General features: G+C 39.4%; 1 protein-coding gene across 1 annotated transcript in view; it reads right to left on the bottom strand.

The window, feature by feature from the left end:
* TRPM1 (transient receptor potential cation channel subfamily M member 1) overlaps positions 1–18,242 on the bottom strand; it is a 58,651-nt gene that overhangs the window by 33,136 nt on the left and 7,273 nt on the right. Inside the window, exon 2 of the mRNA XM_064721851.1 lies at positions 421–500. Within this exon, the coding sequence (XP_064577921.1) occupies positions 421–500 (80 nt within the window). The remainder of the gene's footprint in view (positions 1–420; positions 501–18,242) is intronic.

Raw genomic sequence — 18,242 nt, 5'->3', positions numbered from 1 at the left:
ATCCACACAAGCTGGACCACAATATGCAGCTAGCCCATGGAGTAATAGTAATATTTAGAATAAGAAATCAAATCCCCCTGTCTGCTATTGTCATTGGTAATATCATACCAACTGTGAAGGATGGCACCACATTGCTGCACTCTTGCTTTCAGAATTCACTATGATTCTATTATGGTTTGTAGGAGCTAACAACTCATTGCCTCCCTGCTCCCAGCCTGCTGTAATGAATTTACATCTCTGTGTGACGTGTCCCATGGCTCTGTGCAGACTGGAGTGCAAGCATGACTTGTGCTTTTGTTCCTCTGTCATCTCCCTTCACAGGCAGTGACTAAACTGGGTTTCACACATCTAAAAACCCAAACAGAGTTGAGTTTCTCTGGTATTAAGCTTTTCTGTTGGAACAATAATTTCAAATGTTACCTGGTAGAGTCTTTGTTGTTAGCAATTATATAGATGCATTCTCTTTTAGAAAAGGTCTTCTCTATCCAAGCCTTCTGACCCTGAAAAGAGAGAAAGGGGGAAAAAAAGAAATGTACTGCTATATTTCTGTGTGGCAGATACAGCAACATTCACCTTCTATTTTCAGCTACTAAATTCATTACATCAGTTTTAAACACCAGATACATCTACTCATGAAGTGATGCAAATTTCTATTACTTGGATAAAATTAAAATCTCAAATGTGTGTAAAAACCCTTCTGTAGAAAGATGATGGTCTTGAAGTTTCAAGTTCTACCAAAAAATGCGCCTGCTCCTTCCTACTGCAGTAAACAGTAAACAGCCTCAGTGTAGCACAGAAAATCATTATAAATTGTGAAATAAATAGATAATAGTATTTACTTCAAATAATGCTTTAGTATTATTCTTTGTATGCAGAAAGTTCTCAGTAACTTTCCCTTCATAACTATCTTCTCACATAATATTTTCTTACTGTAAATCAAGTTCCAGTCTTTCCTAAGGCATCTTACTCTGAATGAGATGTGTCTTGGAAGGAGCATTTTTAAATTTAAATACCCTGTGAACAGTAAAAACACAAACTCTTTGGGTATCTGTGAAACAGGAGGAAGGAAATGACCTTCAAATTGTGTTGGCCTATTATCCTGCTTGCAAACTAATTTTAAAAATTGAATTCAAAGAAGCCTTTTAACTTTAAAGAAATGAAAAATGTTAAAAACCACTCACAATTGGATAATACCAATACCTTTGCCTTGCTGATAAAAGTTGCCTCTTCTGAGTTTGAATTATGAAACACTCTTTTCAAGTTACAAGCAAATGTTGCACATTTTGCTTTAGTTTGTGCTATGGAAGTGCAATTAAATTTTTGCAGACACAGAAGCTAAAAAGGACACAACAACTTTCAGCCTAACTTAAAAAAAAAATAAAGGGATTTTTCTTAGAGAAAGAACTAAAACCCTTGCTGATTTTGACTGAAGAAAGCCAGCTGCAGATGCCAGTCAGCCGCTTTGAGACCAGCCATGCTCCGAATGCTGCACAGGCTCCAGCATGATGAACAGGGGGTTTCAGAGTTCATCTTTCTCTCCCATGCAAGGAAAGAGCTGTCTCTGGAGCTCCTTTGTCTGTTGACTTGTTATTTCCCATCGGTCTTCTTCATTTACTCCACTATGTCTAAAATTACAGGGGACTACTGGAAGTTCCCTCACTGCAAGTAACTGCAAGGAAGTTGCCAAACCAAGCTTGTCCTTCATTAAAAGGGTGTCCATAATTGTTCAGGAACACAGACATTCCCCTCTCCCAGGTGCCTCTGAGCCAGTCTGGGCAGTCAGTGGCCTGGCAGATCCTGCAGCTCTGCTCTCCACTCCCATCTTGCTGATTTACCAAGGCAGAACCATCTCATGCCATTTTAGAAGGAGTTTTTGTGGCCTCACAGCACAACAGTGAGGAAGAAATAAAAACTGATAGACAAAACTTCCCGTGGCTTACAGCTTTACTTGCTTTCTGAATGACAAGGCATGTATCTCAGGCATTTAGCATAAAGGGCTTGGTTATATAGCAAAATAAGAAGGAAAAGAGTATTAGATTTAATATTGAAAGGCTGTGGGGCTTAGTCAGCTTTCCTGTCTTGACTCCACAGATTCCTTCTTCAAATGAAATGAAAAAGCCTTACTTCCAAAATTATTGAGAAGGTTCTTTTCATGCGCCTTCTCGTAAGGCTGCTACAACATGACAAATTTCAGCAATAGTATTACTTGAAGTGGAGCTTAGGAAATGCTTTTGTTCTATACCATCAGAGTCCAGTTCTAGAAAAATCCAGAGAAAACATCCCCAACAGTGAGATCCCTGAGGCTCTGTGGTTTGTGGAGGTGGCGGTTAAATCAAAGAAATGCCATTTACCTGTTCAGAACGAGATTTTGCTACTTCACAAGTATTCAGGCAGTTCAAAATATTCAGAGATCCAAAAATAGTCTATTTGATTTGAATTACAGTAATTTTTCAAAATTATTCCTAAATTACACAAATGTACAAAGTGTACAAATTTACTGCTGTTTCATAACAATGTCCAGCGTTGTTACTTCTCATATACACCATATTAGTTAATGAACTGTAACATAATCAAATGAGCTTAACAGGAACCTGCAACAGAGCTTACATAATTTCTGTACTTCTAAAATTGTACATATTTAATTTTTAAAATAATTTGGTTATATTGTTTTATATATTCTAAACATATTCACTTCCCCCACCTGATTAAAACTTCCAAATTCTGTGTGGTCTCTGGCAACTCCTTGACTAAGTGACACAAAAGCCCAAATCAATCCCACAGTGCAGGAAACACTTTTCACAATAAAAACCATAACAGATGCTGCACACTTAATTGTTCTGTAGAGAATACTGGAAAATGCAATCTAGAAATATCAAATCAGGTTGGATTGTTACACCACACCAGTGAATATTGCTTTACCTTATTCCTTGTAGCTTACCAAAGCACAGAGATCCTTTTGCTGTTTTGAGCATGTTAAAAATTGTTAATTAACCATTGATTAAGTCACAGACTTAACATCTGTGTTTGGAAGGAAGCTTTTGCATCTTGGTATCTAAAAGGAGCTCTACAAACAGCTGCACTCTCAGCTGTGCAGTTGCTCTTAAACCCCTTCTCAGAGGAGGTCTCTTATCTACGGCTGCATTGGAAAAGCCTTGGATACTCACCCCAGAACCCCGTTAGCAATCAGCCGCTGCAGGCACTGCACAGGGACAGCACATTGTGCTCTACTGGCTTATTTTCCTGTGCTAATGAGAGGAAGGCAAAAGCAGGCATTACAGACTGGGGAAATAAAAACCTCAGCACATTTGGTCAGCCTTTGAAGTTTCGCTGCTTTTGTCTGTTTAATCTGCTTAACCAAAGCTTCATTATAATCCAGTGCAAATACTTGAGCAGGAACATTTGCTGTCAGAAAATGGGCACTTTCTCCACTTACTTTGTACAGATTCTGTACATTTCTCTCTCTGGATTGAAAAGCTCTTGGTCTTTCAAGGAAAAATGTAAGTACACATACTGTCTCTTGTGAGAATGAAAAAACAGTAAGAACTTTTTAACAGCCTTGGACTTTGATAGATCAGCTACAGTTTTCAGACCAACAGCCAGTGGTGGTTTTCCATACATCTCTGAAGAAAACAAAAAAACTAGATCCCAGCTTGTTGACAGCAGTGAAGATCAAACTTGCTTGTTACTGCAAATCCTGAATGTATTACTTAGAACCTAGTTTTGGAAAAAACACATTTCAGATGTTCAGTGGTATATTTGTTCTCCACTATGTAAACTGGCAACAGGTCTCCTAAGCTATGATTAAAAAAACCCCAAACCACTGCTAGTTCATGTACTTCAGCCTAGAAGCCAATATGCTGCTGAGAAACAGCATGAACTAATACTGGATTTATATAATTCCACTATAGGGTTTTGCTAGCTGTCCTTAGCATTATAAAGTTATCCTCCTCAGAAACAAAAGGAAATCAGTAAAACTGGTTTGTAAATCACAGAGTAACAAAAGCAAGACCCTAAACCACTAGTCATCTTACTAAAATAGGAACTAATAAACACAAGAACTAGTTCTAAAAAGACCAATTACCCTTTGACTATTGCAAATGAATTACACTATTTGCTGAGAGAAAAGCAACTGAATCATCTTAGCTGCAGCAACTGATGAGAATTTTCTCTCCCACACATAGATAATTTCAGTTTTCTACTAAATTAACATTAAATTTTATGTATTTCACTTCATATATAACCAAGCATTCAGTAAAGAAGCTCTTGGCCTGAATTTCAGGCTGTACCACCACCAAGCCTGCAGCCCTGTTTCACTGCACATTTATGCAAGAGCAACAGGTGGGCTATGCACCAATAAATACATCCCTGGAGAATCTCCAAGGAGGCAATCCCAACAGGAGAGGAAAGCCACTGGAAACGTCATGCAGCAAACTCCTGCATGACATTGTGTCACCAGAAGCTGTGAATTTCAGTAGAGATATACCCCTGGAGGATGGCACAGCATTTAGTGGTTGTGATGAATGTAATGACCAGCAAAAGGAGTGGAAGAATTTGGGGAGGGACGGGGGGCAAGGATGAGGGTCTGCTGTGCCACTGGGGCACACCCAAAGGCCAAGCAGGTCTAAAAGCAGGACTGAGCTCTGTGAGCTCCAATGACCCCCAGAGTGCTGCTCCTGGAGCAGGGACTCGTGTCCTTGCTCGATGGCTCGGCTTGCTTGAACTGGGACAGGATGGGACAGGGCTTGGCCTCACCTTGGAGCTGCAGAGCTTCTGCTCTCACAGCTCAGAGGCACCTGGGGCACAAGGGAGGAGCACGTATTCCACAGCTGCTGCTCTCCAGAGAGGTTTAGCCAGGGCCAGGCCCAGCTGGTGAGCAGGCATGAGAACAGCAGGGCTTGGTGCATCGATGGGGATTGGAGATGCAGACAGTGCCTGGTGCACAAATGCACTGAGGGAGCAGGCAGGGGACCAAACAAATGTATGTCATGAATAATACAGGGCCTGACAGAGCTGTTCAGGCTAAGTCAAGCACACAATAATACAAAAATGGATCTGGCTGGGCAGCAGAGCTTACATCTGTGGACTAGTACAAATTATTTTGACCAATATCTTGTTAAGATGTGGACTGACTTGTTGTCATTTATGGAAACATTCATCTGTAGCCCTGTTAACACCATCTGACCAACTTTTCAGGTAATCCTCCTATGGCTTGCAGTATGCTGCAGAAAAGGTGGCATTACCACAGAAATCAAATCTCAACTGTGTTGCTCAATCATAAAATTAGAATGCTCTACAGAATTAAACTGGGGTATTTATGCTAGATTTGAGCACAGGGATGTTTGCCTTGATGAGATAGTGAAAGAAAGAAGTAATCTGAATGTGAAATGAAATTCCTATCAAGGGCATCTGCACTCTTACTTAAAAGAAAGTAAATAAGAACACTAAACAGTTGGGAGAAAAAATAAATCATTATATAAACAGAATCTCTGTTATCTGGAACTTAAATCCTGACATGAGAACAATTTCTATTTTGTGCTGCCTTTAAATGCAACATCCCAATTACACTATTCATCATCCTTCTTCGCTTTGAAGGAACAGTTTTTCCAAGTGCCCAACTAATTAATCTTTCAGGTGATTAGTTCTGCCTAGAAATTACATTCCTCCTAATAACAAGGTCTTGCTCAGAGAAAAATCCTCCAAACTATGTGATGTATGTTAATAGCCAATCTTGTAGCCACTCAAAAACTGGTAAGATTTTACTGAAAAGTTATTCATTGCTAAATAAGTACAGGGCATGAAATCAAAATGCTATTTTGAATTTGTGTTATGCCACAAAGAAGCCAGAGCCACGAACAATGTCCCCAACTACAGAACACAGCAACAGCCTATGAATCTACGAAATTCCCAAAACTCTTGTTAGCATGAGTTCTATCAAAAATCTATTTGTAGAACCAAGAATAGCTTTAGTAATTATTAGAATATGAAGTACCAAACAACACCCAAGAGAAAGAGGATCTTTTATATTCTTTTGCTAATAAGAGCATCAAGAAGGGATTTGTAACAGTTTAAAGATTCTTTCAAATAAAATCCTATTTGCTCAAGACAATTCTTATTCTTAGTGATACAGAGAGTTCTGTCAAATTTTATATGTGATCTTGAGACAGTCAGCCCACTGTGTTTTTCATATTGTTCAATTTGAATCCATGCACTTGTAGCAACTTTGTCAAGGAGCCACTGGTTCTGTGGTAGAGACTAACACACACCAGGCAGGATGGCAGTGTCTGTAAGCAGGGCAAGCAATGCTGTTATTTCAAATTGAGGCCAGAAATCCCTCCTGCTGCTGGTGTGCAAACCAGAAAATGATGCTACACTGCACAGAGAGCTGTAAGGAGCTTTCATGGCTTCATTACACTCTGTGTTCCTGGAGAGGCACAGCAGACATCGGCCGTAAAAAGAAAATTTTTCCATTTTCTCTCCATGTTCATTAACTGAGGGACACGGTTTGCAAAGCCTGCAAGTAAGAAGTAACAAGCTCCTTTTTCAAAGCTAAGATGATTCTGCTGCACCTCTGAGAGATACACAGCACTTCCCCAGAGGCTTTGCAGTGTGAAAAACAGCTACAGCCTCAGGAGCACAGCAGCCTGGCTGCCTCTCACATGGTGGAGAGCCCCAGCTCCAGCACCAAGTCCATGGAGGCACAGGAGCAAAGTGCTGGATGGGCTCCTACAGAGAGGCAGGCACAGCCCAGCACTAATGTAACTACACTGCTAATGAAACTATAATAAACCAACCTAAAGAACCATTTGGAGTGCACTGCAGCACAGCCTGGCTCAGCACATGCCTGGGGAGAACATACCCTGTGTAGTTTTGCAGTACGGAATTTTTCTGTGCAGAATACAAAAGAAATTCACTGACAACCTCACACACCATATCTACCACATTTTAAGGACGCAAAAGGCATTCCTGCAACAGCTTGTCCTTTCCCTTACTGCACCAAATTTCAGGGAAGACATGCTAACAATAATGTTAATCTCCATTTGTTACTTATTCCAGTTCTGTTAATACCTTGCTAAGTCCTCCTCTTGCCTTTAGCCCTCCTGTCTGGATGCTTGGGAGATGGGGAACACAAACACCAGCCTGTACTGAGCCTCTGCACCTTCTCCCCAAAGCACCTTCAGCCCAGAGACACTCCACAGGCCAAGTTTTACTCCCAGATCTCACACACTAACCAAGACACTGAGATGGGAAGTGGTGACCAACCTCACCTAAGTGACCTCTCTCAAGAGGTCTGATACTGCAGGATGGACGAGCAGGGAGAGACAATAAGCAGCCTCTAACATTATATTAGCCAAAGCAGCCTGGTAATTCCTAGTCTCATCTGTAACATATTTTTGTTGATAATTTTTATTTAAAAATTTAAGATGACCCTGGTATCTAGTTCTGACAAGGCTCAGGAATGTTTTTTGTACTGTAACTATTATCTGTCTTGGCTAATATAAAGACTCTGCTAGATAATATTTTCAAAAGAAGTCAGGGTACTTCCAGATTATTTGCATGTGGGCTATTTCTCTTAAACTATTCTAAACTATGAGCCTTTAGTACAGGCCATTCATTCTGACCTGAAATATAAAACTGCTATTATAATGAAAACCCCTGGGATTCAACACCCTCAACAGCAAACTTTCCTTTGTGCAATTCATCAACACTTATGAAATCATGATCAACATGACAAGGTACTTCCCTTAATACAAAACTAAGCCTGAGAATAGTTCTCACTAAAACTACCCACATACCTAATTCTCCTGGTTATTTGTGGTTTAGAAAATTGTATCAATAGATGTTAATCATGCCTACAGAAAAGACTAGCCTACACTTACATGCAGATGCAAAAAACATTGATTAGGACTAGAATATTGCCTCCATCAGTGAGATCTGGGTCATTCGAGTCTGCATTATTAAGAATAATGACTTATTATTAATAATTGGAGTATAAATAATCAAAGATGTGCTTGCTGTTTGGAAAAGGACTAAAAGTATAAGCACTTCTTTGATTTATGAGATTACAAGTTCCTAGTTCAGAGAGAACTATACAACTTCTGACAAGTCAGCTTGTCATGCTGATTTTTCATACATGACATAATAGTATGGTTTGAGACCTTTTTCTTTATGAAATAGGACAAACCACAAATGTAAAACAACTGAAGAAAATGACTACATGTTGCATGGAACATTACCCATCCATGAGAGTTTGTTCTAAATGCACAGTTGTAGTTAGTACTACTTGAAGGGCAAAGCACAAAAAACAGCTGGGCTTGAAGAATTTGTTACACTGAGATTTTCAAAATGTGTGACAAAAAGCCAGTACTTAGGGCATGCACATTAATAAAACACAATTTAAAATTGCTATGAAGCAACATTTCTATATTCACATGTGAAGAATATATGCATATCTCAGAAGTCTCTCAATTCTGGAGATGCTGAACAAATACGTATTTTGAGAAAAGATACTATAATATTTAGTTCTGCTGCGTACTATAAATATGCACCCTTTTGGAAATATGTATGTAATACACTAGTTAGCCAATCTATCTCTGGAGAAATTAACATTTGTTTGCAGCACACAGTTTTCCTGACAGCAAGATTCTTCAGGTAGAATTCTGTTAAAGAGTTTGAGCTGTTGAAAATTTGCAACTTTCTGTGGCTAATTTCACACTCAGTAGAGCAATTTTTTTCTGGGCATTAGCTAAGAGCTAAAACCTTCCATAGAACATGCCACAATCAGATGCATTTTATTCCCTGCTGCTTTCTGTCATTTTCAAAAAAAAAATTTCCAGCTATTTAAACTCTTGGGTTGCAGGGTTTGCACAAAATTATTTCTCATAATCTTTCAGAAATCCTTATAAAAGCATTGGAATTTAAGGTTTAAATTATTTCCTGCAGACTCTAAATACTTATGTTTGAAATATTGCATTTTGTACACCAGAGAGTGGCCAACATTCATTGGGAACTTCCTGAAAACCTGAATATTTCAGGGCTGAAATAATTACAGAGGGTGAGGGCAATGGGAGATTGCAGAGCTTACAGTTTTCAGAAAATCTGGCCAATCTTTTCAGTCCTTATGCACCTAAAACCCATGAGGAGGCGAGTGAAGAGAACTAGCGGGTGCCATAGAACAGAAAACAGTATGTCCAGTGATGTTCCTGGACTTTTTTATCATGGTGCGCAGCACATTGTTCCTTCTCTTTAAAATCCATTGTTTTAATCCATTATCTATCGGTGATTTGAATTAGAGTGATAGTAGGGAAAAGCTATAACAAAAGTTTCCATTTTCTGGATTTAATCTGTTATCAAAAATGGAAAAGAAAACTTTTAAATCCTGAACTGGAGGAGCTAAAGGAGACTGGAATAGCCAGGAGCTGTTTCCATGGCTGTCTCTGCTCAGCAGGGGATGGGTGCCCGCTCAGGGCCCAGTGGGACCACAGCAAAGGGCAGGAAGGACACAACAGCGGGTGGGAGCTTCTCTGGGGCCATGATTGGAAGAGCTGGGGGGAACAAGGGCCAAACCTGGGCTTCCTTGGCTCCTCAATCTCTTGAAAGATTGGTGTGTGAATACTCAGAGATCACAGGTAGGTTGGGGCCCTGTGAGACCTCTCACCTCCCAGCCCAATGAGCTTTATGGCAGGAATGCATTTCTTCACACGACAGCAGCAGCACTGCAGGTACAAACGTGATGGGGCAGCTGATGTTTGTTAAATGTATTTCACTGGGGAACCTCCTTCATGGCCAGCACTCACTGAGGTGGGGAAAATTCGACACTTTTCCTGTTCCAAGACTTCCTTAATACCTGACCTACCATAAGACCTTGATAAATTCTGGAAACAAATACACACAGAAGGAAGCTTGCTCATCAGAAGGCATATTGCCACAAGAGAGCTCCATAAAGTAATATTACTGGCTAATTTTGAAAACCCAGAACAGCCCCCAAAAAATGAAAAATCACAACCTACAAAATAAAGAAAACTCCAGAACTCCTTCCCCATTTTTTGCAGAGGTAGCTTGAAATTAGCATTCAAAATATTGAAATATGTGAGGTACGTGGTGTTTCTTTGCCAGTATTTCAACATCGCATTACAGTCACGCTCACGCAATTTTTTAATTTTGAGGTGTTGAGACATCATTTTTGGACCTGAAAACTCATTTTGCCTTCTTGCATCTAGTACTTCATGTTTCACATCCTTCAAAATGAGAAATCTAAGAAGAAGTCTAATCAGATCAAGGGAATTATCTGCGTCCCATCGGCTGCAGGTCACTACGCAGCTCTTCGGCACAAATTTCAGTTGTGCACATCGCTGTGACAAAAGGTAGAAGACTATCAGGAATGAAATGAAAAATGATTTAAAATCATGTCCTACCTGCTCGTCCCTGGAAGTGTTTCAGAGTTTGGAAAGATGAATTACAGCTAGAATAAATAAAGTGCATTTAACTCTGTGCTTCTGTCCCATCTTTCTGTTTATTGTTCAGACGTCTCATTCATCTTACTGTTAGGACTTCCAGTCTCTGAAGTTCATGAGAATTCCCAAGGAGATGGGTTTCCACCACTTTAAGAAGAGAATCTCATATGATAAGCATGTGAGCAGCTTCTTTGTTCAAACCAATCTCATGACTCCCTTTGAAGGTAATCCTTTAGAAGTCTCATGACCCATCTCTCTGCCCAGAGGGTATTTTCATCTCATGGTGGAACAAGGCACAACAAATCTACTTTGATAGTGCCCAAATCTCCAATTTGTTAAACCTCCTTTCCTCTCTTCAAACAGTGGATGTACTTGCTGTAAAAATGCCGGCGCTGCAGAAAGGCTAAAGCAGGAGCTGAAACTTTTAATTTGAAGTATCTCCTCCCTTCTGCTAAAATATCAACGCTATTTGCATAATTGAGACAATTGGACATAATAGTCCTTTCAGGGGTCCTCATTAGATGTACAGCTCTACATTCTTTGAAAAGAAGAAAAAAGGAGGTCATACAGCATTAATTATATCTAATCCTTTTTAGAACAATTTGAAGTTGGGCAAAATGCTGTACTAAAACAGCTGAAGTCGTAAATAAGCCATTAATTTTGTAACTTTACATATCACATGCATTTTCATACCCTGTTGCCTTTGTCAATATAATTAATTCCTTTGCTGACAAGGGCTTTTTTGCATCTTCTAATACTTTAAAACCACCAATGGCAGAGGACACTGTGTGTTGCAGGTAATTCTTTGTTCTAACTTTCAACATTTGCCTCGATGAGCTAGGGGCCAAAGTAATTGCCATAATGCAACAGATAAGGGTGAGATCCAGAATCACATCTAAGGATCCTGCTCTCTGGAGCTAAAGGCTGCCTGCCTGTTCTTGCTGCACTGCACTGTTAGACTGTAAACTTATTTCCCTGATCCTATAACTTATCTTCAATGTACTGAACATGTACTCACCTGTGGCTGGCAACAAAATGTTTTACAGGTCTAATTTGAACTTCTGTCTGCCCTACATGGCAAAGTGTGCAGCTGAAACAGCTTTGGTTTAGAACCAGATCCTGGGCTTCCTAGTGAGACAAAGTTCCTGCCAGCTTAGAAAAAGGATGGAGGATGGAAGATTCTTGAAAGGTCAGCACAGAAATGGAGGGAGGACACACAATGAAGTCCACAGATGTTCCTTTTTCCAGGGGAAATCAAATTTGAGAGGCCTTTATGGATGTCTATTATATAGAATGTGGGGTACTCTGTGAGCTAGAAAAGGATGACCTATTGGACAAGAAATATTATCAAAGATATATAAGCCAAAGAATTAATACAAAAAGGTGATTTGGGCACTTAACTCCCTTTTGAAAATGGAACATGGACATGGAATGTGGTATGTTTTTTTGGCTAGGTACTCCATAACAATGGAAGTTACTAAGCAATTAATTCCTCTCTGCTGCTGAACAAGTTCTCTTTGGCCAGCCATTATGTAAGAAAGGGAGTTGTATCTACAGCACCTACATTTATAAGGCATGATACATTTTAAGAACAAATATTGGAAACATCATTAATGTGTGTTTTGTTCTGCCATCTGTTAGCCCAAACTGCAATGACAGAAACACACACCTGAGAAAGTACAGCACTCATAAAAATCAAACACAAGTTTTGCAGATTTTTTCCTTATCGGAAATTTGGACCTGTAGCCTGCCAGCGTTCCCCTTTGGGAACACCATAACTGCTCTGACACCTCAGTTCAAGTGTAAGACTCAAGAAAGGCAACCAAGACGTGCATCCACCCAAAAAGAACAAAATTGTAACTGTTAAAGACTTCAGTTTAAGGTGACTGAGATCAAAGACCTCTCTACAGGCAATAGGAACACTTTCCTCACTTGCTACTGCAAATAAAGAAGTTTGGATGATGTTAAAAACCACAGTTTTCAGATGTAGCATTTTAAGCAATGCCACAGCTTGTCAGGATGCCTACACTGAATGTTCTGAACAGTACTTCAAATAGCACATAATTCTCTCTCTCTAAAAATATAATGATAATACCACAATAGTTATAGAATACAATAGGAATTAACCAGCATGTTCCAGGGGTGGGCTGGGGAACAGCCCTGTGAAAGCAAAGGGCCTTATACACAATGTGTGTAAAATAAACCATAACCAAGTTGGCTAAAAACCTAATAAATGTGCACTTCTGTTGTTAAGGGCACACTGTCTGCTGTGCTTACTGTCTGAAAAGCCTATGACAAAATTCTGCATGGTAAGAGGAAGAAACTGCTGGCATTTAATTCTAAATGTATAATTCTGCCAAGTTCAGCCAAAGTGCTCATTCAGAGTTCAAAGGAATAACACACATGAGTGAAAAAAATTACATTCTCAGAGAAAAGGCCACTAGACAAAGGATAGTTTTCATGGATGCCTGCACTCATACTATGGGAAGGCTCACAGCACTTGGAGTTTGTTTAGTGACATGGCTTGATATAAATGCAGTGTGAAGGAAAGGGATAAAGATATGCATCTCTGCTGCCCTCACTGTGACTGTCTCAGAAAAAAATTCCCTTGGTTTCCAACAGTACCCACATGCTTACAGGGAGTAAGCAGCAAGGAAGAACTCATTAATTTGGTTTTACTGATTTAAACAATATTTTCATATATGATAAAGAGTCCATCCCAAAAAAGCTTTAATTACATCCTTCGCTGTAAAATCACACCCCTATTACTCCCACCACCAAAATAAAAATATTCTTGCTTCACTGACAGCAAACAACTTGTTTATTTTCAAAAATGAACAGGTTTTATTACAAGAGCTGTAAATCCAATACCTGGGTAATCAGTTATATTTATGTAGGAATAATGGGCAGCTCACATAACTTTTCCCAAGTGGTAAGTTTTGTTTGGCATGCTTGATAGCTCACTTACTGAATGCAGCCAATAGCCTTTCTAACAAAAAGATAAAACACATGACACTGCTCTGATCAGATGCATTTGCTGGTGTGTCCCAAAAGTGTGTCTATCAATGAAATCAACACCATGTACCATTTCTTATCAGATACTTACTGGTGTTGAAAATACTCTCCTAATAAAAGCAAATTAATTCAAATAGTATGAAGAGAAACTTTCCCCCTGAATTTATTCTCCCGCAGTGTTTATGTAACATTCTCTGAGAGCTTTCAAGACATATCATATAGACACTCATCCATACACAGATCAAAAGTAAAATTCATGGACAGCAAATGGATGAGCTGAACTTTGACATACTAAAATACACCATAAGATGCAATGTCTTAGTTTTTTTGTGTAAGATTATTTGTAAAACTGTACATGAGTAGGAACCAAGACAGACTTCATGAAAAACACCTAAGGTAAATACTGTCTTCCTTTCCACAGCCATGATCAGACCAAAACCAAACTTGAAATGCCCCAGTAAACTATAAATGCCAAAGTCACAAAGGATTGAGCAGTAATTACAATGGGACATAATTCAGAAATGTTGAAGAAGGGGAGAGGATGGCAAAACCACAAAACAGTGTCAAAATCCCCTTGGATCCAAGTTTCATCATTTGAGAGGAACCAAATGCTGCTTACAAACCAAACCTGTTGTCATATCAGAGAAAAATTGCAGCTCTAGGAAGCCTCTATTGCTTTTATAGCTGAATTAAAGCTTGAACTTATGACCAGGGTTTCACAGAATAAACCACTACTAACTGGTGAGAATTGTGATGAGCATAAATATAAATGTCACAGCTATACATGCCAGAATAGATGAGAAATGATGAGATAATCATCATGTCAGTGCAACTGCTGGTGAGGTGGCTGTGGTACAGGCAAGGCAGGGCTGGCACCTCCCTCACTGCACTGTGGGCTGAAGCACAGCACTGTCTGTGCCTCTAGAACTCCAATAAAACCTGAATTCATTCATAACAGCCAAAATGTAACACCAAAGAAGAAACAGTTTGATAGCAAAATGATCATAAACCCTCTTCCTACCAGTGATGAATTACCCAGGCATTCTGCTGATCCAAACAACAACTCAACAGCCTTCAAATGTAATCAATTAACACTATAACCCATGAACAGAAGTGGTGGGAAATGCTTAATTCCCAATCTGATTCCTATAACCCAAGCTACATTTACTGAAATGTGATAATCTCTGTACAAAATGGGTTTGGATGGAATGGAATTATCTTTCCAGTTTGAAGCACAGGCTATCATCCCCAGCAACTGTATTATGACCTTAAGTAGGATCTGATTAAACCACCCAGTGCAGCAGCAATAAAAAATGCATTCCTCTTATTCTCTCCTTTATACAATCCACTCCCTCCCTCCCTCCCAATCTACAATCCACTGGAAACACCCAGTTCCTGGAAAATATATACTGCTGCTTATGCAGGGAATAAGTGCTTTTAGATGGACAGGACTATAAAATAAAATTGATTGTTTCTTTCAGCTGTGTGATACTATCACTGCAATTCTTCTCTGGATGACAGAGATGTATAACTAAGTTAAATAATTGCCTTCTTTACTGCCCAGGTTCAACTCTGAATGCATCTGCAGCCCTCCTGTTGAGTTATGCCAAGTGATTGGAATTGGAAAGACTATTTTTAAAGCAGAACAGACAAGAATTGACACAGCCTTTTTAAATCTGGTGCAAATGTAAGAAAGGCTGTTCGATCCTGTGAGAAGTGTGAGGGAAATGAGTTATTTTTGGCAAGGTTTCACCCACTGATATGTGTTTCTGTAATACAGTCAAGTGCCATAAGTACTACTCCTCCCTAAGCGAAAGCTTTTAAACTTCACATAGCAACAGTGGCAATTGCATACGTTTCACAATTCTCCTTCCCCCACCCCCTTTTTTTGGTGTTTGAAGAGGCTTTGTACAGAAAAAACAGCAATGAACTGTGTGTTCTGCTTAAGCACAACTGACATCAAAGATGAGCTGTGACAAAGAAGAAAAAAGTGCTGATCACCCAGGGCAGGAACAGAGCAGTGCCACCCATGCCAGCAGCTCCAGGGGGCCTGAGCACTTGAACTCCTCTCCTACCTGCACTGCTCACATCCAGCTTTCCACATTTGCTTAACTCTTGATTCTGTAAATGTTTAACTCTTGGTTCTGTAAATGCTTACACACACTCCTAATTTACAGCCATGATGAGCCCACACACTGCCACAAAACTGTGCCATTCCCAGAAAGCTGTTCACAGCCAGTGATATGTCTATGTATGCACAAACCAGTGTCTTTACAATAAAGAGAACACTCTCTGTTTCACCAACTGTGTTCTTCTGAAGAGTTTAATGTACAAACTCCCTCTTAGCCCTACACAGCAGACAGCTATTTACCTGCTGATTAAAGTTTGTGAAGTTAGAGATAGTGCCAAGACAAACAGCTTGGAGACATTCTGGAATCATGGGACATTTGACTGGAAAATTCAGGTCCCACTGATCAATATGGGTTAAGATAAATTAAAACCACAGTATGTTGCTGAAACAGTATGAGGCACTGCAGCTTTCAGCTTTGTCAAACACATTATGTTCCCCCCAGTAATTAAAACAGAAATGCCAGCAAGCAGCAAATGCTCTTGTTAGAGAGATTCTGAAGTTAATAATTCTTCTAAGCATTACTGGGAAGGGTAGGAAATCTCTAAATCTTATTTAGTTTCAGTAATCTTGAGCTGTATAACCACTAAAAAAGAATGCAGGAATTTTCTCCCTAGTGTATTTAGTTTTACATTTTAATGCAAGTATTTTCTCTGCTACCAAGTGTAGCAGTGGCTGAAAAAATGCAAGTGTTTCATTAGAAGCCATGAGACATGTGCATAATTTACCCTTTAAACTTGCATTTCTAACATCCTCCTCTGATTAGCACTTAGAGAAAAGAAACACATGGGTTACAATACCATAATTTCACCTTGAAATGCCCTAGAGTATGTAAGTCAGCAGGTAAATTTATATATACAATCCTGTATCTTTCTGTTCAAGACAATCTTCAAGTTCTCTTTGTCTGAGGACAGCATGTTCAAACATGGCAGCTCCAAGCTTTATCCTATCCCTTTATAAAGACTGTGGCAATTTAAGCAACTTGGTGATTCTGTACAGCAGCACCAGGCACAAAAGCAGAGCTGACAGCACAACTAAACTTAACCCTAAATGCCATTCTACCAATGCATTCATTTGGTGAGCCTAAGATTTGCTACCTAAGTCCACCAGAGAGCTGTGCAGGACACACATCCATCCCTTGCACCATCACAGAAACAGCTGGAGAGGAACTGTCACTGGCGGCCAACAGAGCTGCTTCAGCATGGAGGTTAAATAGCAAAATGTTTATAAAGGTTAGAGTCCAACAGCTGATGTTTGTTGGAACAACAGTGAGTGATACTTGACACTGAACAAATGAATACTTTGCAATAAATTAATTTATTCTCAATGGAAGGCTGTCAAATTAATTACTTGACATGTTTCTCATAGCAAAAGAAAAAACAGAAGTGAGTTCAAAGTCAAGATGTTGCTGCTCATCCTCCCATCCTGTGCTACTGCCTTACTCATCACAAAAATGCTTTTCTGACTTGTCCAGTGTGAGGGAAGTTCATTAAACATAGAACACACTTTTAGAGCAAAGCAGAAGTTTTGAAATTTAAAATAAAATAAGTAAACAGGGTTTCTAATGAAACTTGGTAACAGAATTTATATGGGAAGACTTGACCCTATCTCTATGCCTATTTCCATGCTGACTCATCTGAATAGATCATAAGGAACAGAAATTCACTACAAAAGGTCTTGTACCCTCCTGGATCTAATTTGAGATGTGAATACAGAAGATATGGAAGTACAAAATACATGATCAAAAGTATCTAGGGTTCCAATCATGCCCTGCTAGTGAGACTGAGAGCTTGCTGAGTCAGATACAGATATTTTTTTTGTTTGTTTGTGAAGTGCAAAGCATACACAGACCTCATTTAATATAGTTACATTAACCCTCATGGTGTTTATTTATTCAGCAAAATTGTAGCACTCCATTTAGGGAGAGTGGCAGGGAATAAAAAAGAAGAGAGGGAGGGAGGGGAGAGGGGAGAAGTGCCTATTTCTGGTCTAAACTTTTTGCTACCTGGGCTTGTTTAGGACCTTCTTGTCCATTATGACACTGTTTCTCTTTTACTGAAAGTCATATCAAAGTGATACTGGCTTCTTGACAAATTCCACTAGGCCTGAACAGAGTTCTCTTATCCTACTGCTCTAAAAGCCAAGATTTCAAAGAGTACTTCCACAGATCCCACTGCATTTATCTCAATGCCCTTGGAAGTGCTTGCCACTCTCTTCCTAACTTACTTGGTAGTAAAGCTGTGGTTTGTGTACAGGTACACACTAAAGTCTACTAAAGCCTTGAATCCTCTTCTGTCCCCAAACTACCACAGGTCTGAAAAATCCTGAAATTATGCACTCCTTTTATTCTTGAATGGCTCCCTGAACTAGTCCAAGAGAGTACTGGATCCTTGTCAAGGGGCATCCAGCCTCACTGAGGGTTTAACAAAAGTCACTATAAAGTTACTGACCATGTTTTATTCACTGCACAGAATAATTCAGATACTTGTTGTGTGTGTATAACTCTTCCTACATTCATTACTTTGTTCACACTTCTGATAGAGGCATCTATCCAAATTATATAGATGCACTTAAATTATGCCTAAAGCCAAAATAATGCCTTTTCAGGGACTTATAAAAACCATCAGTGTGCTTATTTTATTGGCTTT

Source organism: Zonotrichia leucophrys, chromosome 10, assembly GCF_028769735.1.
Source record: "Zonotrichia leucophrys gambelii isolate GWCS_2022_RI chromosome 10, RI_Zleu_2.0, whole genome shotgun sequence".
NCBI classification, from domain to species: Eukaryota; Metazoa; Chordata; class Aves; order Passeriformes; family Passerellidae; genus Zonotrichia; species Zonotrichia leucophrys.
This window is presented reverse-complemented; position numbering and strand designations above follow the sequence as displayed.